The following is a 14,706-nucleotide window of genomic DNA, read 5'->3' on the forward strand; positions in this document are numbered from 1 at the left end:
AGACAAGCGTATGTTTACTTGTGCATAGTCCACTTATTCCTATTTATGAAAAGTGATCCTCTGCAGTAGGAAATACATGGTCATTATTAATAAATGCAAGCAGAGGTATTTTGGCCAGCTTGACCCATTACCAGTGACAGTTTTGTGAAGAACCTTTTGTCCCAAACTCATCTCTTTCTCCTCAGTGTTCCAACAACGATGGTGCAGAGTTCAAAGCAGTAGCTGATGCCATGAAAGTGATAGGCTTCAAGCAAGAGGAGATTCAGACCGTCTACAAAATTGTGGCAGCCATTCTTCACTTGGTAAGTTCTCTGCCCACCGGTTAGCATAGGCTGTTCTTCAGGAGTGGTCGGACAGTATACTTGTGCTTCCAGCCGGTCTAAGGTGGTTTGGCTGGGAGAGTGTGCACAGGTTAAAACTACCGGTGGTGAGTGAAATTCCTTGGTGAAATAGAGCACCGCAGTATTGGTGGAAGATAGCATTTAGTTCTTCTTATTCCACATCCCAGAACAGCCGTACCACGAAGTCCTGGGCTCTGCGATGTTCTGGAAAGGAATTGTTTGGGTTTTGGCAGCTAGCGGGTAGGGAGTCTCCATTTCCCTCACTCCTCCCTCGCCACGGTGATTTTGCTGGAGAGAAGGCGCTTCACTTCATGGTGGAGACTTGAGCACAAGGGGGTACAGGAGCCCTGCTGTTCTCCGTGTGCTGAGCAGACCCGCAGGCCCTCCTCCCCGACGCGCTGTCACCGTAGCTCCGTTCTGATGTCTCCTTGAGGAGAGGAGCACCACAGGTGGGCAGGGGCGAGAAGGCAAAAGAAAACCGTCTCTCTTCTCCGATTCTTTCCCCTCCTTGGGGCAGTACTGCTGCAGTGTGGAGGAAGGCAACGGAGGCAGAGCAGCGTGAGGCCACGCAGGTGGGATGCGAGACCTCTGTTGCAGATGGTGCAGTGGCGTTGGTACTTAATTCTGGGATTGCAGGTGTTCGGTAGCAATGCTACCATGGTATTACACTGTCAGTCACGTCCTATTAGCGGTGCTGACTTGTCAGCTTCCTTGCAGTATTCACATTACCTTTGTGGGCAAGAGCTTTATAATAAGAACTCCAGCCTAGGACTCTTGTGGCAAGCTGCATTAAAGATGAAAAGCTACATCTAGAATTTATATATTTCGTTAGTTCCCATCGCTAGACTCTGGACCTTGCGCCAGTGCTTGATTAAACCTCCAGAAGTGTCAGCTGAACCTTGAGAAGGGATGCTTTTTCTTTGAGTCAGACTTTGTTGCTCCCACTGAAGTGGGGAGCTTCATGGGTATGTGGATACACAAGCTCCACCCTTCTAATTTATTAAGAGATTTTAATGGCTTGAATAGCAGATGAGATATGGATGAACTCGGGATTTACTGACTGATGTTAATAATAGACCGAGAAATGTAAATCTACTTTCTTGCTATTTATTGCAGGGGAACTTGAAGTTTTCTGTGGATGGTGATACGCCTCTAATAGAAAACGGCAAGGTTGTGTCGGTCATTGCAGACTTGCTGTCGACCAAATCGGACATGGTGGAGAAGGCTCTCTTGTTCCGAACTGTAGCTACAGGTCGGGATGTCATCGACAAACAGCATACTGAGCAAGAAGCCACTTATGGCAGAGATGCCTTTGCAAAAGTGAGTTCAAATTTTCCTTCTCCGCATCTGATTTTGTATGTGGTGGTTTCTTTAGCTTTTGGGTGTTTGGTTGAGTTGTACTTGGTGCACCAAAGAATGATGATGTCTGAAGAAGGCACTAAATTTTGAAACGCCTTCGTAATTGCACGTTTTTCAATGCTCAGCTACTGATAGGATTCCTGGGTGGCTAAAGAATATAGTGTTTGCTGAGAAATGGGAATTTATTTCTGAGTATGCACTGTTGTGTTCTATAGCTAAGAAATCAAATGCTAAGGGAGTGAATTAAGCTTTGTAACACTGTGTTGCATGTACCGGAAGGAACAGAGAGATGCAGGCAAAACTCCTCGGTGTTTGTTTCCTGGCAGGCAATATATGAGCGTCTCTTTTGTTGGATCGTGACACACATCAATGACGTGATTGAAGTGAAGAACTATGACACTACAATACATGGGAAAAACACAGTCATTGGGGTCCTGGATATCTATGGCTTTGAAATATTTGACAATAACAGGTGAGCCCCGTTGCTAAAGCACAGTGCTGAGCCTTCTCCTTTCCCATGTGAGAAAACTCATTGCCTTTTGTTCTTTTTTCTTTTTTTTTTTTTGACAGTTTTGAGCAATTCTGCATTAATTACTGCAATGAAAAGCTACAGCAGCTCTTTATTCAGCTGGTTCTAAAGCAAGAACAGGAAGAGTACCAGCGCGAGGGAATTCCCTGGAAGCATGTGAGTCAGTTGGCAGGGGAGGGAGAGGTTGGTTTGAGGTCAGTGTACCAGCAGAAGTCCCAAATTTAAAGTTGCTCCCCATGTAAGCTCCTGTCCAAGTCAACAGGACAGCTGTGTCAATGCCAGTCGTACTATCAGGCTTGCTGGCTGGAAGTCAGACTGTGGAAGAAGCTAACTGATTATCTGGTAACTTTTCTATATTTGCCATGGTTTTAGAAAACAGGGGATTCCAGGTCTGAGTTAAACCATCTTGTGGCATCTCTGTGACTGAGTTTTTAATCTAAATGCTTATCTGTTTTTGTCTAGTTCTAGATATTTAAATGGAAAAAAAATGAGAGTTCTGATATTCAAGTTCCTTTAATAATGCCAGGAATAAGATAGATTTTAATGGTAGGATGTTGGCTCAGATTAGATTGATATTAAGAGTTTTGATCCTCCATTTACCGTAAATTAATAAGTTTCCCATTTTGATGGATGTCGAATCATTTGTGATAACTTACCCAGCACCTTTCAAAACCTAATTGTGGAGGAACCCACTCCAGGAAAGGGTGTTACCTTTTATTTAGGAAAGAGCTGGAGAGCGCTTGACCTCTATTTTTGTGTCACCACGTGAAAAAAAGTTACTGGTGTTTAGTAAACTAACTGTCCTGTATTGGATTTCACGCTTTTCTTATTTTCCCCCAGTTTTCACTGATGTAACTGTGCGCAGTTGAATTTTAAGCTATTTTAAAGTGAATTCTGTAGCAGCTGAGTTTTAGGAGAAGTCTTGAGATTAATGTGAGGTATGTAAAAGATCATATTTTCTGCTGTTTAGTGGTAGAAGAGTATGTTTGCAATAGTTGCCTGCTTAATTTTTAGTTAGTGATCTGTGTGTTGTGAGCGAATTGCTTCACCTGTGAAGGGTGGGCCTAATACTCCTGCCAGACAAAAAATAAAACTGTTCACCAAGCAGTGGCTAACACTGGTATACTGCTGTTCGCCTACTTTCAGTTGCCAAAATCATATATATGCCTGTTCTTCTGTGTTTTACAGATCGATTACTTTAACAATCAGATCATCGTTGACCTGGTGGAGCAGCAGCACAAGGGCATCATTGCCATTCTGGACGATGCATGCATGAACGTTGGGAAGGTTACGGACGAGATGTTCCTCGAGGCTCTTAATAACAAGCTGGGGAAGCATGCTCACTTCTCCAGCAGAAAGGTAACTTGCTCCTCTGTATCCTCAGAACTTCCCATCCCGTGTGATGCCTTTTCTGTTGTTTAGACTTACTGGAATGAGGAAAAAGGTTTGAAGAGTGGCTGGGGTTGAGATCATTGCCGCAGGGCATGAAACCCAGCGCTTAGGAGCATAGCGGCTCTTAAGCTACAGAAGTAGGCCATCTGGTCTGGGTTTGGGGAATGCCTTTTCTAAGGCCTTGCCATCAGCAGAGGGAGCTAAAGTATGCCCAATGCGAGATCAATTTTATTCCAAGCATAAAAGAAGCAGGAGCTGGTGTCTTGACATATCATGATGTCATTTATAACCAATAGGCGCCAGGTTTCAATTCACGTGACTGGCTGCCCAGACTGCTGTAATACCTAATGACAGCAAAATTATTCACACTTCTGCTTTATTGCAGCGCTGTGATTTTTTTTCATCGTCGTTGGCTGCAAAGTGTGTTCGCCTTAAACTGTACCTGTGATCTTCCAGGCCCTTTGCCTTGCTTTGTTTTTGGTGCTAGGTACAAATAAAAAGGCTTTGCTCATCACTTGGCAGCATATTGAAAACATGGTCACGAGGCTGATTAATTTGAGAATCTTTCACACTGAATAACCAGATAAAGGCCTTTAATATCTTGCTGTCTTTTTATTGAGGATATTGTTTGAAATATAGCCTTTAGGATCCTGTCATTCCCCTTCTCTCTTCCCCAGTATAATATCGTATGTAGGTCAGAAATACAAAATTAGCAGGGTTGTATAAGATACGTGCTAAAGACTGCCTCCAGGGAGGCTGAATATAAACAATAGGTCTGGATCTGGCTTGTTTGCGTAGAGGATAGGATGGAAATAAAATAAGCAGTTTTTCTTCCAGCTGTGGCTTTCCTTAAGTGCCCTTTAGCTGCAGCGTACCTGTCTCCTCGGCTGCATTTCAGCTGAGAGAGGGGGAATGGGGAATTTTGCTTTCCGTGTTAACCTAAATTTTATGTGCTTAAGCAGCTGACACGTTAGGAATAGCACAACCTGAGTAGACTCACCTAAAATCAAGTATTTTCACGAAGCCTAGTCAGGGTTACTGCGTTTTAATGCAAATTATTTCCCTTAGTAATACTAATGATCATGAAGAGTGAAGCCTGGGGGGATGGATCCTTAAATCCCCTGCAGTGGGGCAGCGTGGGGAAAGCTCCAGCTCCTAGAGCCATCTTAGACTTAATCTCCGAGGAAGGAGCTCAGTTTCTGTTCAGTCCTTGGTCCTGTCTCTGCTAAGGTGGAGTGTTGCCATGAGGCAGAGGGAAGGCAGTACTTTGTGGTCGGAGAAGAGCACTGAATTTCGTAAAGCATGCGGGAGGCTATAAAAGGAAAATAAAAAAAAAATTGTTGTTTGAGTCGTTACCTTCAGGAGTCCCTTCGCAACAGAGGAATATTTAAAAAAAAAAAAAATGCTACCAATTGCAGCAGTCCTCAGTAGGGGGTGGCATTGTCAGAAAACCGTTCACCCAGCCTGGAAGGGAAACAAGGGATACGGCTATAAATAATGTTTATGGAGGGAGTGATGCATCTCCCTGGCTTGCTAATTTCTAGTTTAAATCAATATAGCCTTGAAAATATTGACCCATAAAATTCTTATCGTTATAATTTTATTTTCCCCCTCTCACATCTTTGCTGTTGTCCTATACCAGTAGCTAAAATACCTTCTTCGATGAGCCTTTATCCCATCAAGAACTGCTGTAAGAAATCTGAGCTATCTAAGCTAGGCTCTTCTGCTTTGGATTAAAGCAGAGGACCTGATTTCATGTCATAATTTGCTCTTGTTGTCTGCAGTTCTTCTGCCCAGGTACTATAAAGTTCTGCGTAGATCTAAGATGGTCCTAAAGAGTTAAAGTATGTGTGCTGATATGTTATGGGAGCAGCTCCCATCTTTCAGCCTCAGTTAATGCTTCACTGCTCCCCTGTAGAGCATGTTGCACACGGGCTCGGTGTGGATAAGCTCTAAGGGGCTGCTGTGCCCTAAATAGTAGTGTCCTAGTTTGTGTACTGCATATCTGATCTGCTGCTGTCTGCTTGGTTGTCCTGGTGAAAGCCAAACAAACCAGGAAGAATACTGGCAAAGATCTTCACTGTGAATATTTGTGGCAAAATTTTATGTTCCTCGAGGAAGAAAAAGAAAAAAGAAAAAAAAAAAAGTGGGTCTGTCTTCTCCAAATTGTCTCATAGTAAGCTAGACCTGTACAAATGTTAATTGTCCCTGTAATACTTTTCAACAGCACAGGCTCATTCTAAATTCAGTCTCTCTAAATTCTGATTGTTTTCAATTGATCTTATAATTTCAAAGGATCGAGTGCAGCGATAGACAGTACATGAATTCCTAAAACTTCAAATAGTGGAAAGTAGTGTCAATCTCAACAAGCTGATTGTGAAGCTAAGCATGGGAGAAGGTCCATTCTGGTCCACCTGACTGACTGTCTTCCAAGGCACTGGGCAATAGGGAAGGTCTAAATGGGAGAAGAAACTGGGACAAGCACAGAGTGATAACTTGGTGCTCTACAGTCCAGAAACTTCCTGTGTAAGGGATGATATCCTTAATAGCCCTTATCTGGTTTCTTTTTTCTTTTTTTATTTTTTTGTGAAGTGCTCCGCAGCTTGGTTATTTTTGTGTAAAGAGCTCCTTCCTTCCTGTTTTCCTCCATCCTCCTTTTTTCCCTTTTAGGTTACGTTTGAGCCTTGTAGCTCTTGAACAGGGAAACACTGTTCATTGTGTCCTCCCCTCCATCTCCTCCGTGTCGTTTGTCGTCATCTACTGTCATTTCTCCCCTAGCCCGAAGAAGCTTAGTGCATTTGGCTGCTCCTTCTGTGGCAGTCACTTGATGGCTTTTGCCCTTCCTCAAGCCTCTTCCAGTTTCTCCTGTGTCTTTTTTGAGATGGAGAACTGGGGATAGTCATTCAGAGTCCATGTTTTACTGTGAACCTTGGCTTATCTTCATGTGTATCGCTCTTTGTTGAAGCTCATTTGCTTTTCCATGGCCTTTCTGTTAGCCTCTGATGTCTTCCTGCAGGTCTTCTCCTTCAACCATTGTTTTTACTTCCCTGAATAATTAAGTATCAGCAACAAACTTGCTCACCTTCTTATTATCCTCTGTTTATGGCTCGTTTAAGACTATTAATGGTGTAGACCTCAGTGCAGGCCCTTGTGGGTCTCCCTGGTGAACTTCTACTGTAAAACCAGACCATTTACTGTTACCCTCCGTTTCCTCTCTTTCTGATTTCTGTGTGAGGACCCTTTCTCTGATCTTTCATAGCAACTTAATTTCTTTGAGTTACTAGCGAGGAACCTTATGTAAAGGCTTTTAGAAAACCAAGCAGACCATTAACTGTATCAGTACACTTATTTTTTAAATATAATTTCTACCGATTTGCCTAGCAGATGCAAAGTTCACAGGGAGAAACTCTCATTAAAAAAATTAACATCATATTAAGCTGCCTTCCAAACTGTCCAGTATTGGGTGGATTTGAAACGAGAGGCTTGTACACCTGATTGTGTCCCACCTGGTAGAGGCAGTTGCTGCTTTTTGTCATGTTTCTGTTTGTCCTGTACCTCTCCTACTGACACGTGGGCTTGAGATGTATACTTTGGGTGGCTGAAAAAGGCAGTAGAGCCCCTCTACCCCCTTGCTGGTGAACACAGCTGCAAAAAGACAAATTGCTTGGTTTTTCTGATATGGCCTTATTTTTCTCTGTGTTCCTTCTATACCTTGGTCATCTATCAGCCCTACAGACCCTGGCAGGCTTCCTGCTCCTAACGTGCTGGGCTTCTTATACCTTCATAACCTTTTATGTACCTGTGACTCGAACTTTTTGCTTGCTTGTGATTTTTTTTTTTTAACCTAATCTGTCAGTTTGAGCCAATCTATTTTCTACTCTTGGACGCAGGTTAAGCTTTTGAAGGATCTCTTCCTGCTTCTAATAATCTCTTACCCTGCAGTGCAACGATGCTAATTTCCTCTTGCATTTTCCCAAGACTTTTGGTAAGGTGGGTAAATGTTTATTCCTAGCCCTGAGCGGTTTCAAATGGTGCCCATGCATCCTGCAAAGACTTAACTTGTTTACCTGCCCCTTTGGGCTTTAACAAGAAAAATCATTTTTATGGCGTTCTCCTTTTTTAATTAAGCACAGCATGATGTGTTTTTTTGGCTTCTGCTATTCCTGAAGGGGTTGCGGGTATTACGGCTGCTGGTACCGAACGGCTGCCATGGGGGCACTTGACGTCTTCGTTGTAGTCGGAGAACGAAACGGGAGTCTGAGCCGAAAATGTAGGGGTTACAGCGCTGGCCTCCCTGGATCTTTTTTTTTTTAAACTAAAATTGTAGGCTCTTGCAACTTGATTTTATACAAACATGTTTTCTTTTTCTAAAACATCCATGAAAAAATGTATTAAAGCAGTGTTATAGTGGGATTTCACATCTTCACGTGCATATATAGAGGGGAATAACCATGGTTTTTCTTTCTACTTCCAATGCAAGTTGCTCTTCCCCAAAGCTTGAAATTCTGAGGGTGACATTTTAATATATGTGAAATTTATTTTAGCTTTGTGCCACCGACAAAATCCTGGAGTTTGATAGAGACTTTCGAATCAAGCACTACGCTGGAGATGTGATGTGAGTTTTTTTCAGAAATGAAGTTGTACCTTCTATTTTTGTCTTTTAACCAGCTTTGAAGTGGTACGATATTCTGATTTAATGCTGCTTCTGGTATGAACCAGAAATAGCTGTCATACAGAATTACAGAGTGCAGCAATTGCTTATCGATTAAATCTCATGCTAGTTTCTTGCTGTACAGAATATGATTTTGTTCTTGGAACTGAAACAAAAGGAGAATATGGGGAGGGAGACAATGCTTCAGGAGAGGGGGAAAAAAAAGAAAGAAAAAAAAGCCAGCACTGTTTATTTAAATAAGCTATACTGAGCTAATAAAATCTGTTTTAGACATCTGTTTCATACTGTTATATAACTCTCTAGCTTTAAATTCTCAAATCACTTTGGGAAGACTCAAAATATAGGGTACTGTTAACCTGAAATAAATGTCAGTACAAGAAGTCTTCCTCATTCAGGATAAAAAGTTTTCTGTACCTGAAGTTAACAATTGCTGCGGTATTTCATAGCGATATGGAGCGAGATTAAGTTGAAGCGAAAGATGCCCACGTGTTAGAAACCATTCACTGGGAAAGCCCTTGTTGGGAATATCACTGACATGATTTAATGGTTACTTTAGGATTTGTGTAACTCCCTGTGCCGGCAGAATCTAAAGGGAGTTAATGAGGAGAGAATTTGGGATTTTTCACCTTCTACATTGGGATTAAATTTACCTTTAATTTACAAAAGCAACCAGTAACCAAAAGTAACCCATGGAGCCCATTCAGTGATATTAGATTTTGTTACAGAGTCTTCAATCAATGATTGCTGATAGATACACCTGCCTTTGCAGCATTTTGCTAAGGAATATAAAAATACATGGTGTCGTACTGGCAGATGAAACTTCTGCACTGCTGGTGGCTGCAGACTTTCTAAACCAAAACTGAAACATGGAACTATCTGCATGTAGTCCTTAAGCCTAAATTATGTTACGGGAAGCAGTAGGATTAAGGCATGCTCCGGCTCCCAGGGCTTGCGGTTCAGGAGCAGGTGTCCCAGAGTGGGATCTGAAGCTCAGGGGTGCAAAGGGAGGCAGTGGAGTTTGGGATTCACTGAACGGGGAGTTTCTGGACTTTGTGAACCGACAGCTGCTTGTCTTGAGCCTTGGAGAAGAGATGAATTTCAGAAGTCTTTCAGATCAGAAAGAATCCCCAATTTGTCTGTGTTATTTCCAAGAGTTCCCTAATCACCTGGTTATTGGCTGTTCTTGATTCCAGGCACTCCTGCCGGAGAATTTTCTTTGACACCAAGAGAGTGACAGACTAGACACATGGAAGAGCAGCCCTTGGTATCTGTAGGATTTAGCTCAAACGCAGACTCTGAGTTCGAAAGCAGAACTCATGAGCCTAAGTCACAAGTTGAACTCTTGAGTTTGGGCAGTCTACGACCTGTCCAAATGCTTTTATAGGTCTTGGCCATCATGGTCTTCACCTGCGTAGTTCAAATAGCTTTCTAAAACTAGGTGCACGTTCTTCCCCCACGAGAGGTGGAAAGCTAGGCACAAAGATCCGGGTCCTGCACAGCACTTGTGCGGCAAATTAGCGAGAGGTTAGGAAACAGAGCTGCATTTCTGATGAGCGTCTGTCTGTAGGAGTGCAAGGATACTGATCCCACAGTGATACCAGCAGCTTGGAAAAGAGACTCTGCTTCTTTGCCATTAACTCTATTTTCTTTTCCTAGTTATTCAGTCACTGGATTTATTGACAAAAACAAAGACACTTTATTTCAGGACTTCAAGCGCCTTATGTACAACAGGTAGGTATAAAAATCTTAGTGAGTTTCCTTTTAAGTCCTGTTTTTCGGCATCCTTTTTTATAGAGCAGATACTAGAACAGCTTAATGTTTTCACTGATGCTGTCTTTACTGCATGTGTGGCATGTGTGTTAGCTGTTGTAGTAAACAGTGCTTTGGGATCTGATGTTTGAATATCCGCCGTGACCTGAAAGCTGACCTCCTACAGTTTTTCAAGATAAAATCCTTATTCTGTGTATGCTGTCGACCTTTAATTTAACTAAATTTGAAGTGTGTGTTTGAACCCAACTCATTGTGCAAGCAAGATAGCTGTGTAGAGACTACCTGTGCAGCTTGGTTTGTCATTAACCCATTTTTTGACCGGTTGCAGATGTACCAATACTGATTTTATTTATTTATTTATTTATTTTTAATGAGTGCTAAAGCTATTGAGTAGCATTTGGTCAAGAACAGATCTTGTCAAGCCCCAATCAAAAGCCCCTTTTTTTTTAAAGAAAGATTTGGGGTGTGGGGGAAAAAAGAGCAAATAGGTTTCAATCCTTTACGTGCGTGCTATGACATGACAAATTTAAACCATACAGTCACTTATCATAAATATTAATTAAGCAACTGATATTTGCCTTTGACAAGCAAATCTGAAATCCTATCAAAACATAGGTGTGTATAAATAAGCTCTCCAGCAAACTCTTCCTTGATGGCTGGCATTAAATGCACTGGAATTCTTTTCTAAATGTCTATCTCAACCTTTCGCAGACTTTGCTCAGAGTGGGAGTCGGCACAAAATAGCCTAGGAGCTGCTTGGACAGTTCTGTTTACCTTGCTTAAAAGCTAGTACAACTCTTTACCTAGTTTACAGTCCTGTCATGTTTACTCAGCGTACTCCTTTGAACAGTCTTGCTCTTCGTGCTTTCAAGACTTTCTATTAACCAAAAAACCTGCAAAATATTTGCCGCGTAGAAGACTTATTAAATGTAGCCTCTGGTTTCAGCTAAGTCTCTGGGAAAGACTGTTCGCAAAGACCACTGAGGACACATTAAAGCATGTGATAGATTGGCCATCAGATCGCTGCAATTGCCTTCAGCTTTTGTCCGTTCCAGCGCTCTTGACATCCATCATGGCTGTTTTACCTCCCGTTCAAGAAAACCTAGGCTAAAACATATATTATTTTATACATCAAGAGTAGTGCAGGAGTATGGCTTGAAATCAAATACTGAGTTTCCAGGGAGGATGTTGTGGGCTATGATCTTACTCTTTTCTATTTGGATTAAATTCCTCTTTGTGCTTGTGTCAGTGAGGCAGACTCCACTTTTGATGGATCACTTCTGCAGTATTTGTACTATCCCATTAGTGCACATCTCTATCTGAAGAGGAGAATGCACTTGTCATTCTTCCAGGGTATTCAGTTGTAAGCTTGGACTATATATTGCTCAAGAGCAAGAGATATTTTGGCCAAGAATGTCATACTGGTTTGGCTGATACATGTTTGAGCTGAAAACACCAGTAGATTTGGACAGAAGCAAACTGTTGAAATTTGAATTTAGTGGACCATTTATTGCCCTGCTGTTAGACTGCGCAATTAAAGAGATTGTCTTTTAGCTCTAACCCTGTGTTGAAGATGATGTGGCCTGAAGGTAAACTGAGCATCACTGAGGTGACCAAGCGACCCTTGACAGCTGCTACCCTCTTCAAGAACTCCATGATTGCACTAGTGGACAACTTGGCATCCAAGGTAAATACTTCTGTGTCAAAAATGTCTCCCACTTCTGATTGCTTGGTTGTAGCTTCTCTGTGGAGAGACTGTCATGTTCCTGTCGTTGTAGTCAATCTGAAATACAAGCTGATCGATGCCAGATTAGCTTTGATTTTGACAGTGGGCAAAGTGACTTTTGTGATGATAAAGACAGACCTGTGTGACTTCCTCCATTCCCTTCCTTTGCTGTGAGAGGGGGTGCGAAGTGAGACCTTTTTATGTTACTGAATAATTAATTATTTTTAGCGGAAAGTATCGGTTTGGTGAGCACAGCTTTGTGCGAACGGGGTTAGGTGGTGGGATGAACTCGGAATGAGGCTATTTAAATGCGGGGCGGCTAAAGCAGCCAAAGGAGCAGAGTGATCCCTCATGTGAGCAGAGATCACTGAGAAATGTTTGGATGTTAGTGCTACTCGGTGACCTTGCTGGACTCCTGGCATTTTGGTAGTGACGTGGAAGGGGGATGCTGACCACAGAAGGGCAGTGACCCCAGAATGAGGGTATATGTTAACAGTCAGAATAATTAAGCAATAACGAGCAAGGTTCAGGCTATCTTCTGGGGAATTGTGGCAGCAAGGGAAATGTTAATGGCCCAAGGTCTGGAGGGGGATGGGGCATGAACACAGATGTGGTAAAGCTTTGTAGAAAGATGATCTTTGTTCTAATAAGAGGAGCCTGAGAAGAGTTTAAGCAATAGCTGAATTTTTTGCCTGCAGTGGCAGATGCATGACTAATGAAGGCTTAATAGCTGCTGTGTTGGTCAGAGCATGGTCACGCAGTGCTGAGAGAGAACACAGGAAGAGAGAACTATCCACACTGGGAATGATAAAGGAAATAGTATATTGGTCTGTGTCTTCTAAAGTTAGATGAAAACACATTTGTTTTATATTTTTTTGAATTCTAGTCCTGGAGTGGGCAGTAAATCTGCGGGAGGGTGCACAAGCCCCACCAAAATGGACTCAAGGTGCTCGTTGAGCTTCCTGACAGAGGAATAAAGCCCCATTGGTCTCCCCAGTAAGTCTATGACTAAAGGCTGTTAAGAGGAGGCCCTAGCTAGCACAAGGCCAGGCCTGGCTTTAGGCAGGCACAGTTGGTAGAAGCTGAGAGAGGTCCTACCCCACTGCCTGTGCAGCCAGGAGCTTTCCTGGATGGTAAATCCTGAACTGTTGGCGATGGAGAAGGTGACTGTGATCTTGATGGAAGCGGGGAGGGGACAGATTTTATTTTAACGTGATTTTCCAAGGAAACAAGATGTATATGATCTACTAGTCCCGATAACTTTGTTGGCCAGCCCTAACTTAAACTTGGTATAGAACCCAGAAAGGTTTTGCTGCGTGTTGTGAAAATGAGAGGAAAAAAAGATTGATTTTTGCCCCTTGTTGTTAATGCAGTTCTCCTCTGTTGTGAGACAGCAGTGATCGGACCGGTCACGTGTTATCTCTTGTCTGACCAAACAGATAGGGAACCTGGAGTACCGCAGTGAGGTGGTTCAAGCGATGCAGACAAAAACTGCTGGGGGTTTTGTACAAGCGGGTTGTGATCAAGGGGAAGGTAGCAGGGAGCAGTTGGTGGGAGGATTCAGCAGGTGTTCGTGGAATAACTTGATTTGCTTGTTTATTTGAGAAAAATCATTCTAGGTCACCTTTTATCTGGACAAATAAAATAGGCATAAGAATGCCTTGTGTTGTAGTGGTTGGAACAATTCCTGCAATTTACAGTGGGAGATGAAGAGTTGAAATTGCACATTATCCATCTTGAGTCAGTAGGTACCAAAATTCATCCTTGATGGCTGCCTGGCGTATGTGAAATAAGTTAGTTTCAGCTTATTCATCATCAGCATCCCCATCGCAAATGGCAACCTTTTTCCAAGAATAGACCATAAACAGGAATTGCTTCCAAGTCAAAGTTAAGCTGGTGAGTTCACTGCAGCTGTGTGTCTGAATGCATTCCTTTTAATAGCAACGGAGAAAATTGTCTTAGTGTTGTATTTCCCAAAGGGTTAGGGATCCCGTTAAAGGGAAGGCTCTCCCTAAACCGCGGTGTTCGCAGAATTTAACAGGGGCTCTTGCCACGTGGTAAGAAGCCAAGGGCTGTAGTGTTTTATGGCCAGCTTTTAGCATAACGGAAGGCTGGAATGAAGGGGGCGAAACTGGGGAATTTGCACTTGCAAATCTGCTCTTTTAAAAGTTTGCATGCCTAATGCTCCTTGTGGAACGGTATTTGTAGGTACTTAAGTTTGCAAACTGACTTACGTAGTTGGGCTTTAATTATTTTTAGTGGGGAGCCTGGCTTGCGTACATCTCAGAAGATTTGGTGAGACCCTTCCTGAAACTTAAAGGAACTGAATTTTGGGGTGTTCTGGAAAGGATGGGTTGTTTAAATAAGGCTCCTGAACACAAATGTTGTCTACCGCAAACAGTAAAACCAATTTCGAAGAATTAATGCTGCTGTTTGGGCATTGTTGTCAGGGCCCTGGGGGCACTAACAGGCCTTAATGGCCCAGACCAGCCTCGAGTGGAGCCACCCTGCCCACAGACCCACTGAAGCTTCAGTCCGTGCCTGAGCTACCTCCGAGGTGTCCCAGTCTCCAGCTTGGCCACAGCCGTATCCTTGCCTTGCCTCGGACCCTGCTCATGCAGCCACCAACATTGACATGGCTTGATGTCCTGGCCTGACCTCGGACCTGCCTTGTCACCATGGACCTGCCTGCCAATCACTGGGTCTGATCCCGACCTGTGGATTGACTTCCCAGCTTGCCTTTGGACCTGCCTCGTTACCATAGACTTGTCCGGCAATCTCAACTTTTGGTTGAACCTGACCACGACCTCCGTGTCTGCCCCGTGTGCCTCGCTCGGGCATGGTGGGACAGGGCCGTGCCCGGCAAGGCCCCTGCCCTGCCAGCCCTGTTATCCCCCTCGGGTCCCAGCTACCCAAC

The 14,706-nt window shown here is 43.2% G+C and overlaps 1 protein-coding gene across 1 annotated transcript in view; it reads left to right on the top strand.

Annotated features, from left to right (window-relative positions):
• The window catches only part of MYO1D (myosin ID), a 149,726-nt gene that overhangs the window by 39,645 nt on the left and 95,375 nt on the right, over nt 1-14,706 (top strand). Inside the window, exons 7-14 of the mRNA XM_064524453.1 lie at nt 186-302; nt 1,458-1,661; nt 2,027-2,172; nt 2,271-2,385; nt 3,418-3,588; nt 8,166-8,236; nt 9,950-10,024; nt 11,618-11,750. Coding sequence (XP_064380523.1) covers nt 186-302; nt 1,458-1,661; nt 2,027-2,172; nt 2,271-2,385; nt 3,418-3,588; nt 8,166-8,236; nt 9,950-10,024; nt 11,618-11,750 — 1,032 coding nt within the window. The remainder of the gene's footprint in view (nt 1-185; nt 303-1,457; nt 1,662-2,026; nt 2,173-2,270; nt 2,386-3,417; nt 3,589-8,165; nt 8,237-9,949; nt 10,025-11,617; nt 11,751-14,706) is intronic.

This window comes from Dromaius novaehollandiae, chromosome 22 (genome assembly GCF_036370855.1).
Source record: "Dromaius novaehollandiae isolate bDroNov1 chromosome 22, bDroNov1.hap1, whole genome shotgun sequence".
NCBI classification, from domain to species: domain Eukaryota; kingdom Metazoa; phylum Chordata; class Aves; order Casuariiformes; family Dromaiidae; genus Dromaius; species Dromaius novaehollandiae.